Below are 24,724 nucleotides of genomic sequence, written 5' to 3'. Positions count from 1 at the left end.
ACTTGGAGCCCCTGTCTGCATTAGCCGCTTGGGTTTTCCCTACTTTGAATAATTTGGTGTGGGCATATGAGTGCTAATTCCAGGTGATTTGTGCCCACCCATGCTGGCTGGGGAATTCTGGGAGTTGAAGTCCACACGTCTGAAAGCTGCCCAGGTTGAGAGACGCTGAACTAGAGCATCCCATCCACCTGCTTCTTGGTTTCCCAACGGGTGGTAAGGCAGGACCTCTCTCTGTGCAGTCCCTGCTGGCCCTTCCCAGCAAGCAAGGGTGTCCGCAGGGCACCATCAGAAAAGTTAAGATGGCAGCCGTGGCAGGGAATTGAAGCTCTGCACCCCCATGGCTGCCAAGTTGACTTTTTTGACCATACCCCGCAACACCCTGTGGACGCTTTTTTGACTGTGTCCTGCAGACACTAGGCTTGCTTTTCTATATGATTTAGAAATTGAAATTTTAATTGTGTTTTCCATGGATGTATCTGTTAAACGTCCCTTCTGCTTCCTCTCCCTCTCCATTGAAGGTGAACTTCCTGCAGGCTCCTCTCAGTACAAAAGTTGGCTTTAGTGATCTGTTTGTCAGAAGATCAGCAACTCCAGCTTTGTTCTTTTAAGATGTCCTGTTACGATCTCCCTGGGTCCCTCTGGCTGTGTTGGTTATGGGTGGCGAGTCCTAGAAAGTCCTGGGAGATGATGGTGTTTCTTGCCCCTCAGAGCGGGATGAAGACATCAAGAAAATCCAGACCCAGGTCAGCAGCGGCATGCAGAGCAACGCCACCCACCTCCAGGCCTACCTGAAGACCTGGGATGTGTACCGAGAGATCTGGGAGGTCAACAAAGATGCCTTCATCAACCGCTACAGGCATCTCAACCCACTGGTCTCATCCTTTGATGCTGACACGGCTCGGTAAGGGTGTTCTCCTAGCTATGGGGTGGCATAAGTCTACTCCTCTCCTGCTGCACCAACCTGGAGGCACCTTGAAGTCTTCAAGAGGGTCTCAAGAGGGTCTTTCTCCTCCATGAATTAATCTGATTCCCCTTTAAAACCATCCTGGTCAGTAGCCATCTCCACGTCTTGCAGGAATGGATCCCGTAAAGCATTAAGCACTTGAGACTAGCCCTGTTCGATCAGGCCAAGGCCCATCCTTGTCCGGCATCGGTTTTCCATGCCAGCCTATCAGATGCCTCTGGGGACCTCGCAGGCAGGAGATGGAGACGTTCCCCTGCAAACGCACCTGGAGGCACCTACCCAGAGGTAGCCTGGAGGGCTCTTCCAGCCTGCTAGCCTTCGATAGATCCGTCCCCCGGGAATGTATCCAGTCCCCCTTTAAAGCCTCCCGGCTGGTGGCCATCCCCACGCCTGGTAATGAATTCCACAAGTTAATTATGCACTCTATGAAGAGGTACTTTATCTCTTCTAAATCTCCTTTAAGTCAGCTCCATTGGGCAATTAGATGCTTAAAGCCTTTTCTGTACTAAGCTGAGTGTGTGTGTGTGTGTGCGTGTGTGTGTGTGTGTGTGTGCGCGCGCGCATGCCTGAGGGGGTGACGGTGGAGAGGCCGTTCAGGTCCAATGCTTCGAGATGCTGCTGCTGGACCATGTGAGCCACTAGATCTCATCCCTGAAGAGCCAGCCTTCTTGGAGGCTGAAGGGCTCCAGTTCCCAGGAGAGGTCATCAGGCCCACGCGGTAGTGCTGGCCGAGGCTGGCTCGGCCTGGCTGATCCAGAGGCCCAGGCCCAAGTGTGGCCGTTTCAGATCTTCCCCACGGCCAAGGAAGCCAAGTCAGGCCCTCCAGGGGAGGCTGGTCTTTGCAGAAGGGTCCGCTTGACCCGAAGGCTTGGGTGGGTCAAGGACGGGCAGGGCTGGGCATGGAAGCCCCGCAGTCTGGAAGCTCTGTCCGGAAATGGGCTTGGAGCCGGTGGGAGCCTGTCCACCTCTAGTGGCCAGGAAAGGAGAGGAGAGGAGAGGAGAGGAGAGGAGAGGAGAGGAAAGGAAAGGAAAGGAAAGGAAAGGAAAGGAAAGGAAAGGAAAGGAAAGGAAAGGAAAGGAAAGGAAAGGAAGGGTAGAAATGTGGAGATGCTCCCTAGGAGGAAGGCCCCCGGCGAAACTGCCCTGTCGTGTCTCCTTGGCTCTCAGTGGGCCACAAGGGCCATCCAGCGTCTGTCCAGTAAAGTTCTATGACTTCAGCTTGCTGGCTGGGGAATTCTGGGAGTTGAAGTCCACACATCTTCCAGTTGCCAAGGTTGAGAAACACTGTTCCGTGATAATGTCCACCCCTGCTGGCGAGAGAGTGGGGTGCCTGGGGTTTTACTAGCCTACGAGGGCGGATGATGGTAACTGCAGCTTGTAGGGCTGGTCCAAGCCAAGTTGGGGCAGGGTGGCCCGGGATCTGAGTCTCCCCTCCCCTCCCCAGCTTGTGGCTGAGAACCCTCGGTGCCCCTCCCTGCCAACGGAGGGCATTCACACGAGGAGCAGAGGAACCGGGGCAGTGGGACCAAAGCCCGCCCCCCGTCTTTCTGCCCCGCCGAGCCTCCAAGGGGCTTCCCGTCCCTGCTCAGAGCCAGGGCGGAGGACCGCTGTGCGCTGCTGCACAGCTGCCCTGCCCGCTCCCCCAAGGAGGCTGCTGGAGCGAAGCGCTTCAGCAGATGAGCAGCAGCAGGAGGAAAAAAACCTGTTTCCATGCAAATGTCAAAAGCGATTGTGAAAAACCTAAAGTGGGGAGAGACATGCGGGGTGTCTGTGTGCTGGTTGGATGTTTGTACAGCTCTCCCCCTGGAGACCTCCCATTAAGAGCTTTGTAAACAAGATCCAGCTGCAGCAGGAGGCCAGAGGCGCTCGGAAACCTCGCCCCTCCCAAGACTGGGCCCAGTGGGGCTGGCGGGGGGGGGGAAACAGTCTGGCCGGGAGAAGCAGCCTCCCCTCCCCCAGCAGTGGGGGGCAGCCCCCTTGTCCCAGTTGGGGGGAGTGCCCTTCTGAGAAAGGGAAGCCAGCGTGGTTGGTTCAGTGCCTTTCTTTTGGGAGCGGGAGGACAGTCCAGCTTGCCTCTGACCCATCAAATTTAACAGCTGTGCAGGGCCCCATCCATATATCAAGGAAGTTTCTCAACATTTAAAATTTAAAATCAGGCCCCGTCGAAGAAATGGAGGTAAGGGGAGAAGAGCAGAGGCTAGTGCCCGGAGCAGGGAGTGTTTCACGAGTGACAGCGTTGGGGGATCAGGCCGTGGGTGCAAGGATGGATCGAGCTTGGAAGTAGGGTGGTGAAGCCAGGCCTGGCGCCCAGGGAGGGGGCCTCGTGTGCCCGGAGCAGTGAGGTATGAGGGGTCTGCCGTGAGGAGAGGGTGGCAACTGTCTTGGCGAGAGTCAAGCAGGGTGCCGATCAAGAATTCTGCTGGGGCGGTGAAGGTGAAGGCGGGCGGGAGGCATAAGGCCAAAGCTGTCGGCCTCCTTGCTCGGGGTGTGTGGAAAGGAGGATCCTGCAGCCCTAGAATTGGGGAGTTGGAAGGGGCCACAAGGACCATCTAGCCCAGGGTTTCTCAACCTTGGCAGCTGGAAGATGGGTGGACTTCAACTCACAGAATTCCCCAGCCAGCTTTAACCTGTCCCTCTGCTGCATGCAGGAAAACCAGTGAAACCATTCCCGGTGGTGGGGGTGGATGTCCGGCTTCTTCTTGGGGAAGAATCTGGGCCAGTCGGTTGTTCCGGTTGGAGGTGAAAGACGAGAGGGGTGTGGCACGGCCTGTCCTGCTACGTTTGTCCCTCGGCCTCGAGGAACCGTTCTGGGGCTGGTCCGATCTCCCCCCTGTTCGATCTGGCCTCCCTTCCCCTTTCCCATTGGTCCCTTTCAGCATCTTCTTCCGCTTGTCCGGCAACCAGCCGGCCTTCGTAGAGGTCAGTTTCACTTTGGCAGGGGCAACCGGCACGCCCCGTTTCCTGCCAGACATGGAGGAGCCGGTCAGGCCCTTCCCTCCCAGCCAGAGGAGCCCGGGGCCAAGCACAGCCCGACTCGCCCGAGGCTGCGCCTGAGAGGGACAAGGGGAGGATTCTCCCTCGGAGCCTTCAGTCTTCCCATAACTCATCAGACAAGCCGGTTGAGGGCTGCAGAGTAGGGGAGAAGAGGGGGACGGGAGGGCCGGAGACTGCGTCTGCCTCCCAGATCAGCGTGGCCCTTCTTCGGCCACGAGAAAGAAATCTCTGAAGATTTCCAGGTCTGTTGGGGTGATGAGGGTCTAGGCCAGGGTTTCTCAGACATGGGGACATCCCGTGTGGCGATCGGGCCGGATCTGTGGTCGCGCCCACTTGCCTTTTTAGCTTCGTTTTGTTTTCAGCCTGTTCTACAGTTTTAGGAATTTGGGGGGGGTGTTCTTAAACATACTTCCGTAGCGCCCTCTGATGAATTAAAGGCAGGAAGGGGGGGAAATCAGCTTTTAATGGGAGACCAGCCTCTAAAACCTAAGCAGCCGTCCCAGGATGCTCTTCTGCCATGCTGCAGTTGGTGAGAAGCCGTGGCCAAGGGGAGCCAAGCGACGCAGCATAAATCTCTTTGGCACCCCGACTAGCCGCTTTCCAGCCAGCTTGCACTCTGGGATACAGACTCAGCACTTCTGACACGCCTGATTTAGAGGCCCGGCCTGGGAAAAGTCTGCTTAGGACCCATAAATGAGGGGACTGGCACAAGCCTGCCGTAGCCCCATCTGTCTCTGCCAGGACCCACTTTTTGACATCGCCCCCATCGGTCTCTGTGTGCTGCTGCTTCCTCCCCCCCCCCGCCCTTTCTTTCTCCCCTTTCTGTTAATAAAAGTTTGGCTCTGTGCTTGCAGTGACCCATTAACAGGGAATTAATTAATGAAACAGGAAGATTTAATAAGTTCCCTTGGGGCTGGAACGATTCTCCACCTGCTGGCCTTCCTTGCTTCGATGACTCAGGGAGAGAGAAAGAAAAGCTACATTTCAATTAAGAAATCATTCTAAAAGTTCTTCTCCATCTCCAAGCTGCTCCTGTCAGGTAGCCGAGGGACACGGCTTTGCCAGGTTTCGCCACTTCTGTGTAACCACGGAGGATGGTGGGAAAGACAGTGTTGCTGTTTTGCTTAAAAGCCTCCCCTCCCTTCCGGGCTTTGCAAAGGTGGGAGATAAATCCAACGAGGGCAGGGTTTTCGGAAGTAGGTCATAGGATGCCTTTTGCCCAAGCAAGTTAAGATTAAGGATCAGATCAAGGCGATTCATTAAAGGAGCCCCTGAATTTATGTAGGTTACATCCAGGTGCATCAGATTCATTACTCTGCCACCAAAATGCACCTTTGCTGCGTGCCAAACAGCCACGCCGTTTTCTGCTGCTCACCCGGTTGGGCCGGGGAAGGGAAGCCACCTCGGAGGGGAGACCCCTGGGCGGAGTTCTGGTTGTCCAGCATGGAGATGGGGTGCTGTTGCCCTGAGCACCGGGGGGTGGGGGGTGTTACCTGTCGCCTGCCAACGGCGCTGGGGCAGGGGCAATGGGTGCATCAGGGCCGGGAGCTCTGGCCCACAGAAGGGGCGGGCAGTGGTGGCGGCGGCGGCTGCTGCTTCGTTCCAAGCAACTGGGGTGCCCCGGCTCGTCCTAGATACATGGAGGTAGCCAACAACGTCCAGAAGGAGGAGACGGTGCTGAGCATCCAGTTTGTGCTCCTGGACTGCTCCCACCTGAAAGCAGCCGTGGTCCAGCACTGCAACGAGTGGCAGAACAAGCTCACCAACCTGCTGAACGAGATGGCCAGCAGCCGCCTGAGGGAGCTGCACGCCTACCTGCAGGACAACGCGGCCGCGTGAGTGCCCCACGGGCCCTCGGGCCCCCTCGGGGAGCTCCTCCCTGGCACCTTCCTCTCTGCCCCCCCCCCCCGGCCTGAAATGACTCTTTTGCACCCGCAGCATCAGCTGCCCTCCGCAGACCCTGGAGGAGCTCAGCCGCAGCCTGCAGCTCCACGAGAGGCTGCAGAACGACCTGCCCAAGATCGAGGGGCAGATCCCCCCCATCCACGAGCAGTTTGCCATCCTTGAGAAGTACGAGGTGGCGGTGGAGGAAGAGGTACGTCTGTCGCTGGGCTTTCCCGGCAGGCAGGCCCTGGAGTGCAGTTTCCCCCTTTCTGCTGCGGTAGACAGCCTCAGCACAGGGAGTCCTCGACTTACGACCATTTGTTTAATGACTGTTCGAAGTTACGACGGCGCTGAAAAAAAAAGTGATTATGACTGTTGCAGAGTCCCTGCGGTCACGTGATCAACATTTGGGCACTTGGCAACCAGCATGTATTTACAATGGTTGCAGTGTCCCAGGGTCACGTGACTGCCATTTGCGACCTTCCCAGGGCGCTTCTGACAAGCCAAGTCCATGGGGGAAGATGGAGTCGCTTAACAACCGTGTGATTCGCTTAACGGCTGTGGCAAAAAAGGTCATAAAATTGGGTGTAGCTCACTTAATGACTGCATCACTTAGCAACGGAAGTTCCAGTCCCAATTGTGGTCATAAGTCGAGGACTGCCTCTATTAGGTTCGGGCAAAAGGAGGCAGAGATGTGACTGATATCTGGGGAGGCAGAGGAAGGGGACTGCGTTCTGCCCCTGTCCTCAGACAGGAGGGTGGGTTCCTGGAGCTCCATAGCGGCTGTTGCCGCCGCCTTCCCTGGTAGCCTCTTGGTTGGCCCATCCCAGCCTCCCCCGACCGTGCTGTTCCTCCCTCTGCTGACCCTCGCCTCTTCTGGGCTCCACGCCCCTTGGTCTTCCTCCCGCCAGGTGCTGCAGCTGCTGGGAGAGCTCAATTCGGAGTGGCTGGCCTTCCAGCAGTGCATCCTGGACAGCGAAACCATGCTGAGGAAGCACAAGGAGAAGTTCAAGACGGGCCTGATCCACTGCGCGGACGACTTCAAGAAGAAGGCCCAGAACCTCCTGCAGGACTTCGACTTGAATGGTGCGTGGCTTGCTCCTCCCCGCCCTCCTGGCCCATCGTCCTCCTCTGTGGACAGAGGGGACTGGGCTTCCCTTCTGCAACCCTCCAGTGGTTCTGTGGGGAGGAGTGGCGACTCGTTAGCCGTGGCCAGCCAGTTCCTCTGGGGCTTTGGGGGGAAACCGTAGAGCAGGGCCGGGCCCCAAGAGTGTCTCGCCGGCATCTCTGGGTTCCTCAAGAGGCCACCCCAAAGGGGCCCCTCGCTCCTATTCTGCTCCTGGAGGAAAGGGAGACGCTCCACCCGGGCCCAGGCTCTCCTCCGCCTGAGCTGCAGGGGCCTGTCGTGGCTGGCTCGGAGGTGGGCACGGCGCTTTGGGTCTGACGTTCAGGCTCTCCTGTGAACTCCCTTGCGAGGCAGCGTGGAGGATCAGCGTAATTCAGCGTGTGTTGTTGGTCCATCCTCTCCCCTTTTTCTCACGCACCAGCTCGTTTTTTCCTCCAGGCGGGCCTGTGAAGCTGTTTGTGGGAGGCTTCAGCGCGGTCCCCCCCCCACCCCCACCCCTGTAAGATCCAGAAATTCTGCCTCCCTGCAGCCCCGGGTAGCCTCAGGGGCCGTGCAGCTCCGCCTTCAATTGCCGGCCAGCCCCGGGGCACAGAGGCCACCCGGTTCTCCTTTCCTTCTCTGCTGGCAGGCCCTTTCACCAGCACCATCTCAGCTGATGCTGCCCTGGAGCAGATCTCCGCAATGAGACAGTTGCTGGCCAGCATGAAGGAGGAGGAGAACGGCCTGCGCTCCAACCTGGGCATCTTCAAGATCGACCAGCCTGCCTCCAAAGACCTTCAGAAGCTGGAGAGGGTGAGACGACCTCCTCGCCCTGAGTCTGCTGGCCAGCCTCTTCGGAAGGGAAGAGCGTGGCGGCGGGGTTGGGCCTCACGCCCCCTGGGCTGGCTTCTGTGGTCTGCAGGAGCTGGACTACATCCAGCAAATCTGGGAGATCACCAAGGAATGGGAGGTTCACTGGGACGAGTGGAAGAACGGGAGCTTTAAGACCCTGAAGACCGAAGTGATGGAGAACACCGCCTTTGCGCTTTTCCGGAAGCTGAATAAGTTGAGCAAAGAGCTTAAGGCGAGTGAGAAGAGCTGGCTTTGTGGTGCGGGGAGTGGGAAGAAGCCTTATGAGGGAGCTCCCCCACGGAGAGGGACGTTCTGCAGGATGGGCCTCTGCCCCTTCTGTCCTCGCTCCACTTTGAACTTGGGTTCTGCTCCAGGGCTGGGGTTGTGAGGCAGGAGGGATTCCCCCCTCAGTTGCAGCGCACCCCGGGTCACCCCAGGGATCCAGCAGCAACACCTGGCGGAAATCAGCCAGTAGTCCAGCGCTTCTCGGTTTTCACCATTTAATAAGCTTTTGCCCCCTCTTTTGTGACCTAAGGACCGGAACTGGGAAATAATTGAGACCTCCAAGGCAAAGATTGAACAGTTTAAGAGGACAATGCCCTTGATCACTGACCTCAGGAACCCAGCGTTGCGAGAGAGGTAGGCGGTGTCCGGGGTTGGCTGAGTTGAGGAACCCTGACCTTTTATAGGGCCAGGAGAGAATACAGAGATTGTCTCATTGATGTGGCCAAGGCTGCGACAGAGGACAGAAGAACCTACTGCTCCCAGTGACGTTCCTCTGTTGCGCCATGTTCACTCTTCCTTCTGGCGTCCTTGGGATGGACTGTGGGTGGCAGGAGCACTTCAGGCTGATGTCCTGACATCTCCCCCAAGGAGGCGGTCTGCCTGTTGAAGAGCAGGAATCTCAAGTCATAGGAAGCGAATCTCTGTGATGAGGGAGAATTCACTTCCCAGGAAAGAGAGCTCCAGACAGATAGACAGACAGACAGACAGACAGACTCATTCATTCATGCTTTCATTCATTCATTCATTCATTCCTGGTTACCCACAGACACTGGGACAAGGTGAAGGATCTGGTCCTTCGGACATTCGATCAAGATGCGGAGGACTTCAGGCTGGAAAATATCATTGAGTTGGGCTTGGACAAACACGTGGAGAAGGTTGCTGAGATTTCTTCCTCAGCCACCAAGGAACTGGCAATTGAGCAGGTAGAACCTTCTCTTCAATGCTCGTGGGCGACTTTACGGAACTCCCTCCTCTCTGAGCGTTTGTTTCAGAGGCCCAGAGTGGCCCTTGGCTTCCCTGAACTCTTGAGAGTCCAGCTGAGAAGTCCCCACAAGCGTTCAGCACGGAGGGGCTGCTTATTGTGGTGTCTTTTCCCCCGCAGGCTCTAGAAAGCATCGCAAGGACCTGGGCCACCACTGCGTTGGACATTGTGCCTTACAAAGACAAAGGGCACCACCGGATCAGGTAGCGCTGCCGAGCACGGGGATGGGAGGAGGACAGCCCCAGAGCATGTGGGTGTGGTAGCTGGCCATGGAAACATGTGCTGTGGGCACATCAAGTCAAACCCCTACATTGTCTGAAGGTGGACCTGCCTGTGAAAGATCTCTGGAAACATCAGCTGCCCCTGAATGCAGAACCAGGAATCTTGGTGAGATTCTGCCCCTAGGCAGATGATGGCCATGTTGGTTTCTGGAAGCAATTAAATGCGCTGGTTACCATCATCCAAGGTTTAGCTGGTTTGAGCTGAGACGGGGCAGCCAAAGGCTATCTTCTCCCCTGCCTGCTGGGGGAATCCTCTCCACACTCCTGGTGATGAGGCCCAGGGACTGGGGATGCAAGGAAGGCTTTTCTACCTTCACAGCGTACACCAACTAGGTTGCACAAACGGCAGAACTCCCCTCCCCAGAGCCTAGCGTTGCCTTCTTCCAGCCTTTTGTTCTGGACGAGATTGGACTGCCAGACTGAGTAGCTGTGCTGTAGGTTCTTCTGTGCTGCAGGGGTGGTGTCTGCTGCTGCTGTGTCCATCCCCAAAAGTGGGGTTTCTGCTTTCCAGTAATGTGTCTGCATTTTTTTCCACTCTGAGTGTTGCCCTATCTCTGGAAAGATGGGGAATGCATCACCCTTTGAGTAAAATAAAGACAAAGGAATTTAAGAGCCAGCCATCCTCTGACTCAGCTGCCAAGAATGGAGGGCAGGCTGAGCATGTCTGCTCTCTCTGTCCACCCTTACTAAGCTTGATCTGCATAGCTAGTTGAGAGGATCTGGGTGACTACAGATCAGTCAGTATGGTATTGGGAAAAATCTAAAACAGATCATAAACAGATCAGTTTGTAAGCATCTTTACAACAATACAGTGACCATTAAAAGCCAGCATGGAACTGTCAAGAAGAAGTTTTACCTGATTAATCATATCTCACGTTTTTATCAGGGAACTTCTTTAGTAGATTGTGGGAATGCAGTAGATGTACTATGTCTTGATTTTAACAAAACATTTGACAAAATACCTCATGATATTCTAATCAGTAAGTGAGTTCAGAGTGAGCTGAATGTCATGAGAATTAAATGGGTACATAGCAGTTTGGAAAGTTGTACTCAAAAAGTACTTATCAATGGTTCCTCATCAAACTGGAGAGATGGAAGATGGAAGGAAAGCCAGGATATGGAATAACGGCTAGAAAGCAGATTCCAATTAAATATTAGAATAATCTTCTTGACCGTAACAGCAGTTTGACAGTGGAACCAGTGCATCGGAAAAGTAGTTGGTTCCTCTTCACTGAAGTGTTCAAGCAGAGGCTGGATTTCGATTCCTGCACTGAATAGGTGGTTGGACTTGCTAACCTCAAAGGACCCTTCCAGCTCTAGGATTCTGTGTGATGACTTTGTTTGTGGGGGCCATCAGAGAAGTCCCATTTTTTTGCAGGCCTTGCCATTCAGAAGGTGGATTCTGCAGGTCTGAAGGCAGGTGGCCTTCGGAGGGAGACCTCTAACTTCCTTACCCCATGAAATGTCTTGTGTGGTCCAAATGAGTGCCAAAAACTTGGGGGGTGGGGAGGGAATGGGAGCTTGTGGAATAGGTCTTCAGCTGACTGAACTGGGGTATGTCTGTGAAGTCCATAACGGGGTAGAGGGCAGGAGAGCGGGGGTCCTCTTCCAGAACAGATGGTCTGACCCAGCTGTCCTCTACTGCTAGGCCGTGTTTGAGGCTCTGCTCTCACAAGAACTCTCTTCCTGCAGAGGAACTGAGGATGTTTTCCAGGCTCTGGATGACAACCAGGTGGCCTTGTCCACCATGAAGGCTTCACGTTTTGTGAAGCCATTTGAGAAGGAGGTGGACCGCTGGGAACGCTGCCTCTCGCTCATCCTGGAGGTGATCGAAATGTTACTGACCGTGCAGCGGCAGTGGATGTACCTGGAGGTGAGGGTTTCATCCTTCCGACAGCCAGGCTCGTTCTTCCAGCATCCCTTTGGTGGGGCAGAAGGCCACTTTGGTGGTGGCGAGCAATATTTTGTGGCTTGACTGTTAAAAGTAAACAGCCCCTTCCCCCCCAGCGAAAGAAATAACGGTTTTGCTTTGGATGCTCCCAAGTAGTGGGGGTCAGCAATAAGGGAACAAGATGTGCCTGGCAGCCCCCGCCCCCAGCGCTTCAGAATCCAGGCGCGTCTGTCTCACCTTCCCTTCATCTCCAGAACATCTTCTTGGGAGAAGATATCCGCAAGCAGCTGCCTGGCGAATCGTCCTCCTTTGACCGCATCAACACCAGCTGGAAGACCATCATGGACCGTTTTGTCAAGGACAATAATGCTCTGCGTGCTACTCATTACCCAGGTTGCTGATCCTCCTTTCTGTCGTGGAGGGAGGGTCCACAGCTCGGGGGAAGACGCAGAATCTCTTCTGCATCCAACGTTTCTCGGTTCTGCCTCAACATCTGGGGATATGAAGAAGTTCATGGGAAGTCTTCAGGATTCTGAGGCCCCTGGTTGCTCTGAGGAGAGCGGGTTTCTTGGCCAGGTCGAGAGAGATGCTTAGGACTGTCCTGTGCTCCTCCCTGCAGGACTGCTGGACAAGCTGGTAGAAATGAATGCTGCCCTAGAAGATATCCAGAAGTCCCTTGACATGTACTTGGAGACCAAGCGCCATATCTTTCCCCGCTTCTACTTCCTCTCCAATGATGATCTCTTGGAGATCTTGGGCCAGTCCCGTAACCCAGAAGCTGTCCAGCCCCACCTCAAGAAGTGCTTTGACAACATTAAGTGCCTCAAAATTCAGAAGGTATGACTCACTGGAGGCAGCTGTCTCCTGTCCAGGCCTCTTCAGTTTCCCTGTGGGCTCCTTAGAGGATCCTCTTTCTTCCCATGCGGTGCTGTGGCTGATTGGCAGCCAGACTTCTCCTTGGACTGGGCATTTTTGGTGGGCAAGCTCAAAGGAGCAAGTCTTCCCCTGGTCAGGAGATGATTGGGGCAGACTCCCATGGATGGGGAATCCTTATTCTCTCTTCCATGCTCAGATTGGCACGACCAACCGGTCCGAAGCCCTTGGCATGTACTCTCTGGATGGTGAATACATAGACTTCACACATTCTGTGATACTGGAGGGACCCGTGGAGGTGAGCGATTTCTCCCTGGCTTCACCTGGAATCATTTGATTCCCATCAAAGTTTTCAGGGTACCACCTGGCATGCCCAGATCATGACTTGCCCTGCTGTGTTGGTGCCCGGCACCGGTCCATGGTGGGTTCGCTGGGCTTTTCCACAATGGAGGGGACTGGCAGGCTCCGTTGTGACCGAGGATAAATGTCCCAGGAGTGGCTGTGTGACGTGGAGCGGGCCATGCGCTGGACGTTGAGAGAGGTGCTGCGGAACTGCCGACTGGCCTTGAAGAAGATGTTGACCAAGCGGGACAAATGGGTGAAGGAATGGCCCGGACAGGTGATGGTGCAGAGCTGGGCGTGGCCTTGGCAGGTGCCAAGGCAACTGCGGGCCCTTATCTGGCTGGGCACCCCCTCTTGTTCTCCTGCTGTGCGGCTGCCACCCAGATGTTTATACCTCCCCATCCTGCTCCTAGGATGATCCTGGGGGTCTTTGATATATTTGGTAGCCAAAAGGGGAGGTGAAGGAGGGAGGGCCGCTTATGCAGTTTACTCCTCCCTCCCCCCCGACCGTCAGCTTGGTTTCCCTTGTAACTGGAGGCTCCTGTGATCCCCCTTTGGCTAGACCTCCCCTGCGGATCCCCGTTAATGGGAAACGCTTGGCGTTCCCTCCAGCCCCCCTCGGTGCCTCAGGTCAAGCCACGGAACAGGAAGGTGGCCCTCCTTCCCCCCTCTCCCGAAACCGGCAGCTGTGAGCCGATTTCCCCCTGCTGTCTTCCGGTAGATGGTGATCACCGCCAGCCAGATTCAGTGGACGGCCGATGTGAGCAAGTGCTTGGCCACCTGTAAGGAGCGTGGGGACAAGAAGTACCTCAAGGTTATGAAGAAGAAGCAGGTGAGGCCTGCCTGGGGTGGCCCCCGAGGGAACTCCCCAGCCTCCCCTTCTCCCCAGGGCCCTCGGCGTCCTGCTGCCTCGCCCTTCTGCCTGGCCGCAGCGGCGCTGAGCACCAAGCCGACCCAGGTAGCCCTCCTTTCCCTCTGCCCTGGGGAATCGAGTGCGGCTGCTCTCCAGAACAGAGGGGACGGCCAGCTTTTCAACCTTCACCCTCCTGTCCGAGCTGCCCACGGCCGACGGGAGCTGCGGGTGTCACCCTGGCGAGCGCTGGCGGCTGGTGGAGAAAGCCTGGTGGGGCCGGGTCTCCAAGGGGCTTCTCCTCCTGGCAGCCAGAGAACTCTGCCTCCAAGCAAAGGTGCCTGGCTTGGAAGTTGCAGCATCTAAGGAAATGGCAAATCCTGGAGTGGCTATAAGGAGGCACCAGATCAGCATCTCTCAGCCTTGGCCGCTTGAAGATGGGTGGACTTCAGCTCCCAGAATTCCTCAGCCAGCAAAGCATAGCTGGCTGGGGAATTCTGGGAGCTGAAGTCCACCCATCTTCAAGTTGCCAAGGTCGAGAAACGCTGATCTGGTGCCTCCTTATAGCCACTCCAGGATTTGCCATTTCCGTCTCTTAAGCACAGCCCTCTTGGGGTGGGGTGGGGTGGGGTAACATTCTCTCAGCGCCCAGCCTGTTTTCCTGCCCAGCCCATCCAGCGGCCCAGAGAGACTGCAGCTGGACACGGAAGCTCCACGTGGCTATCAGGATAAACAGCCACGGGCTGAGCTTTTTCTTTTTGGGGGCGCGGGGAGCAGGTGTCCATGCTGAACAAATACTCAGAGGCCATCCGTGGCAACCTGACGAAAATCATGCGCCTGAAGATCGTGGCGCTGGTGACGGTGGAAGTCCACGCCCGGGACGTCATTGAGAGGCTGTACAAGAGTGGCTTGCTGGACGTGACGTCCTTTGAGTGGTTGAGCCAGCTTCGCCTCTACTGGGAGAAGGTGGGGCGCCTCCCGGACCGCTCAGAGATGGGGGGGCGTGCGTTTGAGTGTCTGTGCAGGCGCATGTGCATGCAGTGCAACCTGTGGCAGCGGTGGGGTCCCGCTGCCGCCCTCTGCTGGAGAGAATGGGCTGCACTCCGGGCTGCTGTCCCCACATCCATCCTGGCGCTTCACCTCCCCCTGCTGTCTGTGAGCGGAACCACAGGAGGCTCGGCGGCTGGGGAAGGTGTGAGCCAGGCCCAGAATGACCACCCCTCGCCCTTGGGAGGGATCAAGCTTGGGAAGCGGGGCTGGCTAGGGAGCGGTCAGATAAGGGAGGGCAGAGAGAGAGGCTCGGAGGGGACCCTCCCTAACCAATGAGGCTGTAAAAGAGATGGCGGGAGAACTTGCCAGATTCTGTCAGCGTAGCCTTACAGTAAGGTAGAATTAGCTCATCTGGTCATGTTTCCTGTCCGGTCTACCTGGGAAGGCTGATGGTTGCCACCCTGTCTGGGCCCCCAGGTGGCCTTGGGCAGCCCCCTTCCCGCCAAGCAAAAGGGGTGCGAGGCTCTGGATCGTCCCCACCATTGTCCGGGGCAGGGCCGTGTCCGAAGGCCGGAGTGAAGGGTTAGGGTTCAGGCTGCAGGAATTAGGCCGTGCTTGCACTTCCGACCATTGCTCATCCTTGGGTCAGCCTTGGCTCAGTCTTTTCCTCACTCAGGCCCCAGTTCATGGTAGCATCACCAGTCCGGCGTTCCTCTTGGTGCCCCTGCGGTCAGAAGGGGCCCATTGCCCCTGTGGCTTGGGGGCGAGTCTCTCCCCCCACCGCCCACCTGCTCCAGCGCGAGCTTTCTTCTCAGGACCTGGACGACTGCGTCATCCGGCAGACCAACACCCAGTTCGCTTACGGCTACGAGTACCTGGGAAACTCTGGGCGGCTGGTCATCACGCCCCTGACTGACAGGTACCCTGCCGTGGAGGGGAGGGGGGTGGGCGTGAGCTGGAGGACTCGGACGCTTTCTGGCCCCTGAAGGGGGGACACGAGAGCGTGGGACCCTCGGAGCCTCCGGGGTTGGCCCTTGGGGGGAAGGTGGGTCTGAAGGAGCCCAGAGCAAGCGCTGGAAGACGGGTCCCTGAGGTCCGGCCTCCTCAGGTGCTACATGACGCTGACCACGGCCCTCCACCTCCACCGAGGAGGGTCCCCGAAAGGCCCTGCCGGAACCGGCAAGACGGAGACCGTGAAGGACCTGGGCAAGGCGCTGGGCATGTACGTGATCGTGGTGAACTGCTCGGAGGGCCTGGATTACAAGTCCATGGGGCGCATGTACTCTGGCCTGGCCCAGGTGAGCGGGGCACGGCTCGGGGGGGAGGGGAGGGGAGGCCGGGCCCTTCCTCTGCGGGTCCCCCGGCTCACCTCCCCCGCCGTGCCCCGCAGACGGGGGCCTGGGGGTGCTTCGACGAGTTCAACCGCATCAACATCGAGGTGCTCTCGGTGGTGGCCCAGCAGATCCTCTCCATCCTCTCCGCCTTGGCCGCCAACATGACGCGCTTCACCTTCGAGGGCCACGAGATCAACCTGGTGTGGTCCTGCGGCATCTTCATCACCATGAACCCAGGTGGGGCCCGCACGATAGGCTGCCAGGGCGGTGGCGGGGGTGTGGGCGCAGAGCCCCCCACGGCCCCCCTCTGCCTCCCGCTGAAGCCCTCTTCCGTGGCGGGGTCCGGCAGGGTACGCAGGGCGCACGGAGCTGCCAGACAACCTGAAGTCCATGTTCCGCCCCATCTCCATGGTTGTGCCGGACTCCACCCTCATCGCCGAAATCATCCTCTTCGGGGAAGGCTTCAACAACTGCAAGGTGCCAACCAGTCGCCGGGCGGGCCCCACGGGAGGGGGGGGACCCTAACCTAACCCTAACCCCGGCGAGACGCTCTCCAATGTGGGGTCTCCCACCCAGGTCCTGGCCAAGAAGGTCTACACGCTGTACTCGCTGGCCGTGCAGCAGCTCTCCAAGCAGGACCACTACGACTTCGGCCTGCGGGCCCTCACCTCTCTGCTGCGCTACGCCGGGAAGAAGCGCCGGGTGCGCCCCGACCTCTCCGACGAGGAGGTGGGGGGCAGGGCTGCCGGGGGCGGGCAGGGTCGCGGGAGGGGCGGGGGGTCCTTCGCGAGGCCTTCGGGACGGCCGGCAACCGCTCCCCCCTCGGTCCCAGGTGCTCCTCATGGCCATGAAGGACATGAACATCGCCAAGCTGACGTCCGGCGACGTCCCACTCTTCAACGCCATCATCCAGGACCTCTTCCCGGGCATCGAGTGCCCCGTCATCGACTACGGGAAGGTCAGCTTCTCTGCCTGAGGGGGTTGGGGGAGCTTTATGGACCCCCCGGGGCAGCAGCACCCCTTCCGGAGGGCTGTTGGGTCTCAGGGACGCCTCCCTCCCTCCCTCCCTCCCTCTGCCACAGCTCAAGGAAATGCTGGAGGGGGAGCTGAGGGAAATGGGGCTGCAGGTCATCCCCTTCACCATGATGAAGGTGATCCAGCTTTACGAGACCAAGAACTCACGCCACTCCTCCATGATTGTGGGCAACACCGGAAGCGGCAAGACCGTCACCTGGCGGGCCCTGCAGGCCACTCTCTGCAGCCTGCACAAAAGCGGGGACACGTCCTTCAACCTGGTCCGGGTCAGTGGCTGCGGCTGCTCCCTGGTCGCGGGGGGCGGGCAGCGGGCAGGGCACAGAACCCCCTCCCTCTCTCCCTCCCTCCCTCCTGCCTTCCTCTCCCCGGGGTCCGTCCTTCCTTCCTTCCTTCCTTCCTTCCTTCCTTCCTTCCTCCCTCCCTCCCTCCCTCCCTCCCTCCTTCCTCTGCCCTGTGTCCGTCCTTCCTTCCTTCCTTCCTTCCTTCCTTCCTTCCTCTGCCCTGTCCTTCCTTCCTTCCTTCCTTCCTTCCTTCCTTCCTTCCTTCCTTCCTTCCTTCCTTCCTTCCTCTGCCCTGTGTCCGTCCTTCCTTCCTTCCTTCCTTCCTTCCTTCCTTCCTTCCTCTGCCCTGTCCTTCCTTCCTTCCTTCCTTCCTTCCTTCCTTCCTTCCTTCCTTCCTTCCTTCCTTCCTTCCTTCCTTCCTCTGCCCTGTGTCCGTCCTTCCTTCCTTCCTTCCTTCCTTCCTTCCTTCCTTCCTTCCTTCCTCTGCCCTGTGTCCTTCCTTCCTTCCTTCCTCTGGTCTGTGTCCTTCCTCCCTCCCTCCCTCCTTCCTCTGCCCTGTGTCCGTCCTTCCTTCCTTCCTTCCTTCCTCCCTCCCTCCCTCCCTCCTTCCTCTGCCCTGTGTCCGTCCTTCCTTCCTTCCTTCCTTCCTTCCTTCCTCTGCCCTGTCCTTCCTTCCTTCCTTCCTTCCTTCCTTCCTTCCTTCCTTCCTTCCTTCCTTCCTCTGCCCTGTGTCCGTCCGTCCGTCCTTCCTTCCTTCCTTCCTTCCTTCCTTCCTTCCTTCCTTCCTTCCTCTGCCCTGTCCTTCCTTCCTTCCTTCCTTCCTTCCTTCCTTCCTTCCTTCCTTCCTTCCTTCCTTCCTTCCTCTGCCCTGTGTCCGTCCTTCCTTCCTTCCTTCCTTCCTTCCTTCCTCTGCCCTGTGTCCTTCCTTCCTTCCTTCCTCTGGTCTGTGTCCTTCCTCCCTCCCTCCCTCCTTCCTCTGCCCTGTGTCCGTCCTTCCTTCCTTCCTTCCTTCCTTCCTTCCTTCCTTCCTTCCTCTGCCCTCTGTCCATCCGTCCTTCCCTCCCTCCCTCTTTCCTTCCTCTCCCGTGTCCCTCCGTCCTTCCTTCCTTCCTTCCTTCCTTCCTTCCTTCCTTCCTTCCTCTGCCCTGTCCTTCCTTCCTCTGCCCTGTCCTTCCTTCCTTCCTTCCTTCCTTCCTTCCTTCCTTCCTTCCTTCCTTCCTTCCTTCCTCTGCCCTGTGTCCGTCCTTCCTTCCTTCCTTCCTTCCTTCCTTCCTTCCTTCCCCCTGTCTCTGTCCATCCCTTCTTTCTCTCCCTCCCTCCCTCCCTCCCTCCCTCCCTCCTCACACCCTAATTTTCTCCTCCACTTGCAAATTTTTTCTTTCCCCACTTGGCAAGTAGTGTCTGTGGGTTCCATTCGTCTCTAGCAGCGAGAGTCAAGGAAAGCCTAGATATTTGGGGAAGGCGGGGGCAACGGTGCCTCCTGCCCAAGGGACTAGCCTGGGCTGCAGAGGAGTCAGGAGGAAGATGCGGTGCTTCGCCTGGCGATGGCTCTTGTTTGTTTCTGATGGTGGCTTTCTTCTGCCTCCTTCCTCTGTGGGGTGTGCTTCCAGGAGTACCCCCTGAACCCGAAGGCGGTGTCCCTGGGCGAGCTGTACGGCGAGTACGACCTCAACACCAACGAGTGGACCGACGGCATCCTGTCCAGCGTCATGCGAATGGCCTGCGCAGGTACCGCAGCTGCTTGCCCCGGCCACATTGGCGGCCCTCCCGTCAGCCCTGCTCTTTGCTGCCGGCACATTTCTCTCTGAGCTGGTGCGGTGGAAGACCTCCCGGGCTCATCGGAAGGGGGCCCAGAGAGGACCATGCAGCCCCACTCCCCCCGCTGCTCGTCCGCAAGCTGGCAGGAGCTGGGCTGGAACAATCACACACGGCGGGGCCGGCCTCTCCCTGCTCAGCTGGTGGGCCCCAGAGGGGTGCAGGGCAGAGGGGAAGCCCAGGAGAGGGCAGGGGAGCAGGACCTGGGTCTGGCCTCAGGTGGAGCCTCTGAACTCCTGGGATCCCCGCTCAGCCCGGCAGCCGTGCGTTCCTCTCTCTGCTCCAGGCAGGCTGGCTGGCGGCCTTCTGCCCACTCACCTCTCACCTCTCGAAGGCTGCATTCTCCCCCTTGAAAAGGATTTGTAAAGCCACGGAGCCGCTGGGCCAAGGGTCTTGTGGGCGTGGCCCTCGCGGGGCTGCTCATGAGGCCATCGGGGCCTGGGTGTCGGCGCTGGGTCTCCTACCGAGCACCGGGCCAGCAGTGATTTCACCCCATTGGCAGGGGATCTCTGGGCAGGAACTTCTTTTGGGGCCAGCGGGATGAGAACAGGAGGAGGGGGAGGAGGGGGCTTCCTGGACCCCAGGCTGCATGAGAACGAAGGTCAGGGATGAGGGACACAAGCCATGAGGACTGGGGGGCCAAACCAGCTCCAGGCATCATCGCTTCTAGTTTGGGGCGAGGGCCCAGACGGGGAAGTGGGATCCAGGCCGGAGCCGGTCATCAGGAGGCCTGCGACTGCGCCATTGGCATGTTAAGCCACAAGTAATGGCCAGCAGCTCCCACATGAAGTGAACTGGGTGGCTTCTGGGTTCTCACCTGGGCATCTGTGGCTGCTTTGTACACACCTCCTTCCTTCTTCCCTATGCCAAGGACACAGCTCCTGCCCTGAGCAATCTGCCAAGGGCTCTGCCCTTTGTGGCAAGGGGAAATGACTGGCCACGTGCAGAACTGTGACCACTGGCCTTCCAATGAGTCCCAGTCTGGCTCAGGTCAGGTGGCAGTGGGCACGGGCCCTGGGCTCTCCCAGTCGTCTCACCCCCTCTTGCCTGCCTGCAGGAGTTTCCCCTCAACCCCAAATCCGCAAGCTTGGGGGGACGTTTGGGAGGTACGACCTTCTCACTAGCAAGTGGTGTGATGGCATTTTGGCTTCCATCGTGCGCCAAGCCTGCATAGGTATTTGCCGCTGTCTCTGCTGTGCCAGGGTCCAGCCGCTGCTGCCAATCAATCACCTCTCCTTTCTGAGTGAGCTGGCACCTCTCTCTGCCTGAGCCAATCCATGTCTCTAAGGATGCTTTTGGAAGAAATTCCCTGCTTCTCTCAAAATTTCTGGGTCTGTTGGGGTGGGGAGTTGTGGGCATTGAAGTCCACATGTCTTAAAGTTGCCAAGGTTTAGAAACACTGGTCCAGGCTAAGGTCACTGCGGTGGCTGATGCGATGGCGGGACCCGCCTTGGGGAGAGTGGTGCCTGGCGGTCATTCAGCCCCATTCGGTTTTGATGGAGAGGAGCCGCTGCTGGCACTTTGGGACAGGGAGGGAGGCCAGCGATTTTCACAAGCAAGCCCCTCCGCTCCCCTGCTGCAGCCCCGAGGGTCTGCAAGCGTCTCCTGATGCGAGAGACCAAAAGGGAGGGCGGAAGGGGTCCCCGTGGGCTCTGACAGAGCTCCCCCTCTTCTGCCCAGATGAGAAGCCGGATGAAAAGTGGATCCTCTTTGACGGGCCAGTGGACACGCTGTGGATTGAGAGCATGAACTCGGTCATGGACGACAACAAAGTCCTGACCCTGATCAACGGGGAGAGGATCGCCATGCCCGAGCAGGTAGCCCAAAGGCCCCGCCCCTTCTGAGCGGCTGGGCTGGGACCCCTGCAAGAGGGACCTGATGGGCATCTGCACTGCTCTTCAGGTCTCGCTGTTGTTTGAAGTGGAGAACCTCGCTGTTGCCTCGCCTGCCACCGTCTCCCGATGCGGGATGGTTTACACGGACTACAGCGACCTGGGTTGGAAGCCATACGTCCTGTCCTGGACCGAGAAGCGCCCCAAGGTAGTGGGGGGACAGGACCACGCTTGGAACGTGACGCCAGTCTCTCGTGCGGTGGGATCACCCATGGTCATTGCACACACGTGCACACGCACGCAGCCTGTTCGACTTCCACCGGGCCAGCCCCCCGGAGGATGGGCCCTGTGGGCGGGGCGGGGCGGGGGGGGTCAGAACCAGTAATGGTGGAGGGGGGATTAGAGAGGAAGCAAGAAGTCCTTGGGGCCTTCTGAGGGACGCCAGTTGGTCGATCAGAGTCCTCAAAACGGTAAGGAGGGAAAATGGCTCAGGAGAAGGAGGGGTTGGCAGGTGGCGTCTTCAAGACCAGGAGGCTGCATCGCATTGCCTGGCTCTGCTTCAGGTAGAAAGCAGAGACTGGATCTACACCTGTTCCTTTCCAGGCTGACACTGAAACACTGCAGCGCATGTTTGACAAATTCACCAACAAGATCCTGACCTTCAAGAAGGAGAACTGTCAGGAGCTGGTTCCCATCCCTGAATACAGCGGCATTGTGGCTCTCTGCAAGCTCTTCACGTCCTTGGCCTCTTCCGAGGAAGGGGTAGGCGGCAGTCAAGGCACCACCGGCTGCCCTGGGGTTTGAATACATGGAACTTGTAGTTCAAGCTACAAGGAAGGAGCTTCAGACTAGACAGCAGGAACAACCTCACGGTTGTGTGAACCGTCAGCTGGTGGGACAGGCTGTCGGGGGCATGAGAAGTTCTCCTCCCTAGAGGTCTTAAATGGAGGCTGGATGGTTGTCTGTCCAAGATGCTCTAAGATCCCTTCCGACTCGGGGATTCCCTGAATCCAGGGGGGTCCTGCTACGGCTTGTAGCGCTCTGGCGAGAATAACCAAGAACCTTTCTGGTTTGACCAGCCTAGGAGACTGCTGTTGTCCTGCCCAAATGAACAAGAGACACTTTTGGATTTTTAAGCAGCATCTCTCTGAGGATGCCCAGTTACACTGTTCCGAAAGGAGGTCTCAGCCCTGAGTGGGTCTCTTGACCCCTGGCCAGTCGCTGGAATCACAGTGAGGAAGACCATACATTTGCCAGCTGATGTACTAAAGCAGGGACCCTCAACCTTGGCAACTTTAAGCTGTGCGGACTTCGACTTCCAGAAGTCCCCAGCCAGCTCTGCTGGCTGGGGACTTCTGGAAGTTAAAGTCCGCACAGCTTAGAGTTGCCAAGGTTGAGGGTCCCTGTACTAGAGTGAATTTCCTGCCTGGACGGCCAGCCCCCCACAACTCCAGCAGTGCTGGATCGGTGCACCCCGTCTCTCTCTGGATCACACCCTGTCTAGGGAGATCCTGATGGGCTTGCGGGCTTAGTCCAGAATTACCCTTTCCCTCCAGCTGAATCCCGTGGATACCGAGAACTACACCACGCTGGTGGAAATGTATTTCATCTTCAGCATGATCTGGTCCCTGTGTGCAGCCGTGGACGAGGAAGGCCGGAAGAAAATCGACAACTTCCTTCGGGAAATGGAGGGGTCCTTTCCTAACAAGGTCACTCGGATTTGCTCTCCCTTCCGGGGTCTTCTGGGCTTGGCAGGAGAAGGGAGGCCAAGCTGAGGAAAGGTGAGAGGGTCCGGCTGACCTGCCAACCACCTTCCTTGCTCCCCTCAGGACACCGTCTACGAGTATTACGTTGACCCCAAGCGGAAGCAATGGGCTGCCTTTGAAGACAACCTTCCTAAGATGTGGAGGTACCCCCCCAGGTGAGTAGCCCTCTGGCGTGTGGGCCAAGATGCCTCTTGGGGAAGAAGGGGCTTCAAGGAGAAGCTCCACCTGGATCTCTTCTCCTGGGGGGGGTGGCGGGTTGAAGGTAAGGCGCTCTGACAGACAGAAGGGTGAGCCGCCTTTTCACCTTGCGCAGGGTGGGCATCATAGTGGCATTCCTGCCGTAAGATACGGCGGGAGTTGCTGAACGGCTCTAACAGGTGTGCAGGCTGGCGAGGAGGAGGAGGTGGCGATGGGGTCCTGGTTAGTAAGTCTTCCCCAGGGAGCTCACCCACAGTGGACGGAAACAGCACGCTGGACCAGGGAGGTCCCTGGGTGGACCCAGCAGGCCTCTGGTCTGTGCTCATGGGAAAGAAACCCTGAATGGCGGTCCTTGCGTGTGGCTGGACGGGTGGCCCGGCCGTGGAGGTGGCAGCAGAGTCTCTGTTGCCGAGTTACCCCGTCGCCCCATGCTTGGCTGCTCTCGCCCTGGTAATTTCCTGGCTCCACGCCACCCAACTTCATGGCTGCCATATCGCCCAGCTGAGCTCGTGGTATAAGCCAGCGGTTTGGATCCATTTCCCTCCCTTGCTGCTAATCCGATCAGTGGCCTGGAATGACCGGAACGCGGTCCCAGGGCGGCCGTGGGCGGCAGGCTGCCTGCGCGAAGCAGCGCTGGGCGGAGGGACGGGCCCTCATTGACAATGGCTTCCGAGCTGTCAGGCTCCAGTGGGGATGACAGCTGCGCAAATTGAGTCTTGTGTTGGATGTCTTCATGCATTTAGACAAGGGCTTTCTGCAGGGCTGCGACAGCTCCCTTGGAAAGGACCACGCCAGTGCTCGGGCACGGGCCACGGGCCACGCCTCTTCCCGGGGAGGCTTTGAAGGGCCCCGGTTGGGAGGCCTCCTCCCTCCCACCCTGAGCTCCAACCTCCCCTTCTCTTCCCAGCGTCCCCTTCTATAAGATCATTGTCCCAACGGTGGATACCATGCGCTACAATTACCTGGTGAACGCCCTGATTTCCAACCAGAACCCGGTGCTGTTGGTAGGCATGGTGGGGACAGGCAAGACCTCCATTGCCCAGGGGGTCCTGCAGTCCCTGGACAGCATCAAGTGGGCCGTCTTGGTGATCAACATGTCTGCACAGGTAACAGCACCGGCCAGAAGCCACCGGCGCTGAGTGCGCCTGGCCCGGTGGGGACAAGGGGAAGGCCTTGCTGGACCCAAGCACCGCTGCTGTGTGCCAGTCTCGGTCCTGGTTCTTTGGGACTCCCCACTCCCCCGTGTCCAGTCCCGGGCTTCTGAAGGGCGGCCTCCCCTTGTCGCCCTGCAGACCACCTCCAACAACGTCCAGAGCATCATTGAGAGCCGGGTGGAGAAGCGCACCAAGGGCGTCTACGTGCCAATGGGCGGGAAGAGCATGATCACCTTCATGGATGACCTTAACATGCCTGCCAAGGATATGTTTGGTTCCCAGCCCCCACTGGAGCTGCTCCGCCTCTGGCTGGACTATGGCTTCTGGTACGATCGGGCCAAGCAGACCATCAAGCACATCAAGGTGAGGCAGGCGGGAGGACTCAGGATGCCCCTGGCAGGGAGTCAGGAAGTGGAGGGCAAAATCCGCCCCCCCACACCTGCGGTGCTTCCTTGGATCCCACCGCCCGCCTGCCTGCCAGGGCTGATTTTTCAAAGAAGCCTCTTGCTGCACATTAAATGCAGTCACGCACTGAATGTATCGTCTCGTTAGACCCTGGCTTGTTTGAAAACTCAGCAGCTGGTAAGCAGAGACATTTGTGCCCAGAATAATTGTCCTCGCTCTCTAAGAGGCCGCCGTGTCTCTGAATTTCGGGGGGGGAGCAGGAGGGGGCAGGCGCGGCAGAGGCTCCTGGGGGCAGGGTGGCACGCGCTGTGGCAGCGATTATGTTCCTCTCTTTGTATGCGTCCTGCCTCCTTTTCCTCCCCGTCCCTCCAGACGGTTCAGTATGGAGGCCACTAAGCCCTTTGCAGGCGGAGGGAGGGCTGGGGGTGGGCGGGGAGTCCTTTTTCCTCCTCCGGTTTTGATCCAGGTGGACGGTCTGTCTTCCCCAGGACATGTTCCTGATGGCAGCCATGGGCCCCCCCGGAGGGGGTCGTACCGTGATCTCCAGCCGCCTGCAGAGCCGTTTCAACCTCATCAACATGACCTTCCCCACAGTAAGGGCTCCTTGGCAC

The 24,724-nt window shown here is 58.1% G+C and overlaps 1 protein-coding gene across 1 annotated transcript in view; it reads left to right on the top strand.

Annotated features, from left to right (window-relative positions):
* DNAH2 (dynein axonemal heavy chain 2) overlaps window positions 1-24,724 on the top strand; it is a 66,716-nt gene that overhangs the window by 23,397 nt on the left and 18,595 nt on the right. The window contains exons 15-46 of the mRNA XM_063301670.1: window positions 709-901; window positions 5,593-5,793; window positions 5,897-6,053; window positions 6,754-6,928; window positions 7,597-7,760; window positions 7,870-8,031; window positions 8,335-8,438; window positions 8,851-9,007; window positions 9,187-9,269; window positions 11,040-11,220; window positions 11,493-11,631; window positions 11,858-12,075; window positions 12,311-12,409; window positions 12,605-12,730; window positions 13,175-13,285; window positions 14,081-14,269; window positions 15,109-15,212; window positions 15,402-15,591; window positions 15,684-15,864; window positions 15,977-16,104; window positions 16,204-16,356; window positions 16,460-16,585; window positions 16,710-16,928; window positions 18,554-18,671; window positions 20,439-20,575; window positions 20,661-20,798; window positions 21,194-21,352; window positions 22,147-22,299; window positions 22,420-22,511; window positions 23,462-23,660; window positions 23,847-24,071; window positions 24,602-24,706. Coding sequence (XP_063157740.1) covers window positions 709-901; window positions 5,593-5,793; window positions 5,897-6,053; window positions 6,754-6,928; window positions 7,597-7,760; window positions 7,870-8,031; window positions 8,335-8,438; window positions 8,851-9,007; window positions 9,187-9,269; window positions 11,040-11,220; window positions 11,493-11,631; window positions 11,858-12,075; window positions 12,311-12,409; window positions 12,605-12,730; window positions 13,175-13,285; window positions 14,081-14,269; window positions 15,109-15,212; window positions 15,402-15,591; window positions 15,684-15,864; window positions 15,977-16,104; window positions 16,204-16,356; window positions 16,460-16,585; window positions 16,710-16,928; window positions 18,554-18,671; window positions 20,439-20,575; window positions 20,661-20,798; window positions 21,194-21,352; window positions 22,147-22,299; window positions 22,420-22,511; window positions 23,462-23,660; window positions 23,847-24,071; window positions 24,602-24,706 — 4,886 coding nt within the window. The remainder of the gene's footprint in view (window positions 1-708; window positions 902-5,592; window positions 5,794-5,896; window positions 6,054-6,753; window positions 6,929-7,596; window positions 7,761-7,869; window positions 8,032-8,334; window positions 8,439-8,850; window positions 9,008-9,186; window positions 9,270-11,039; window positions 11,221-11,492; window positions 11,632-11,857; window positions 12,076-12,310; window positions 12,410-12,604; window positions 12,731-13,174; window positions 13,286-14,080; window positions 14,270-15,108; window positions 15,213-15,401; window positions 15,592-15,683; window positions 15,865-15,976; window positions 16,105-16,203; window positions 16,357-16,459; window positions 16,586-16,709; window positions 16,929-18,553; window positions 18,672-20,438; window positions 20,576-20,660; window positions 20,799-21,193; window positions 21,353-22,146; window positions 22,300-22,419; window positions 22,512-23,461; window positions 23,661-23,846; window positions 24,072-24,601; window positions 24,707-24,724) is intronic.

Source organism: Candoia aspera, chromosome 4, assembly GCF_035149785.1.
Source record: "Candoia aspera isolate rCanAsp1 chromosome 4, rCanAsp1.hap2, whole genome shotgun sequence".
Lineage (NCBI taxonomy): Eukaryota > Metazoa > Chordata > Lepidosauria > Squamata > Boidae > Candoia > Candoia aspera.
Note: the sequence above shows the minus strand (reverse complement) of the source record. Positions and strands in the feature narration are given on the sequence as shown.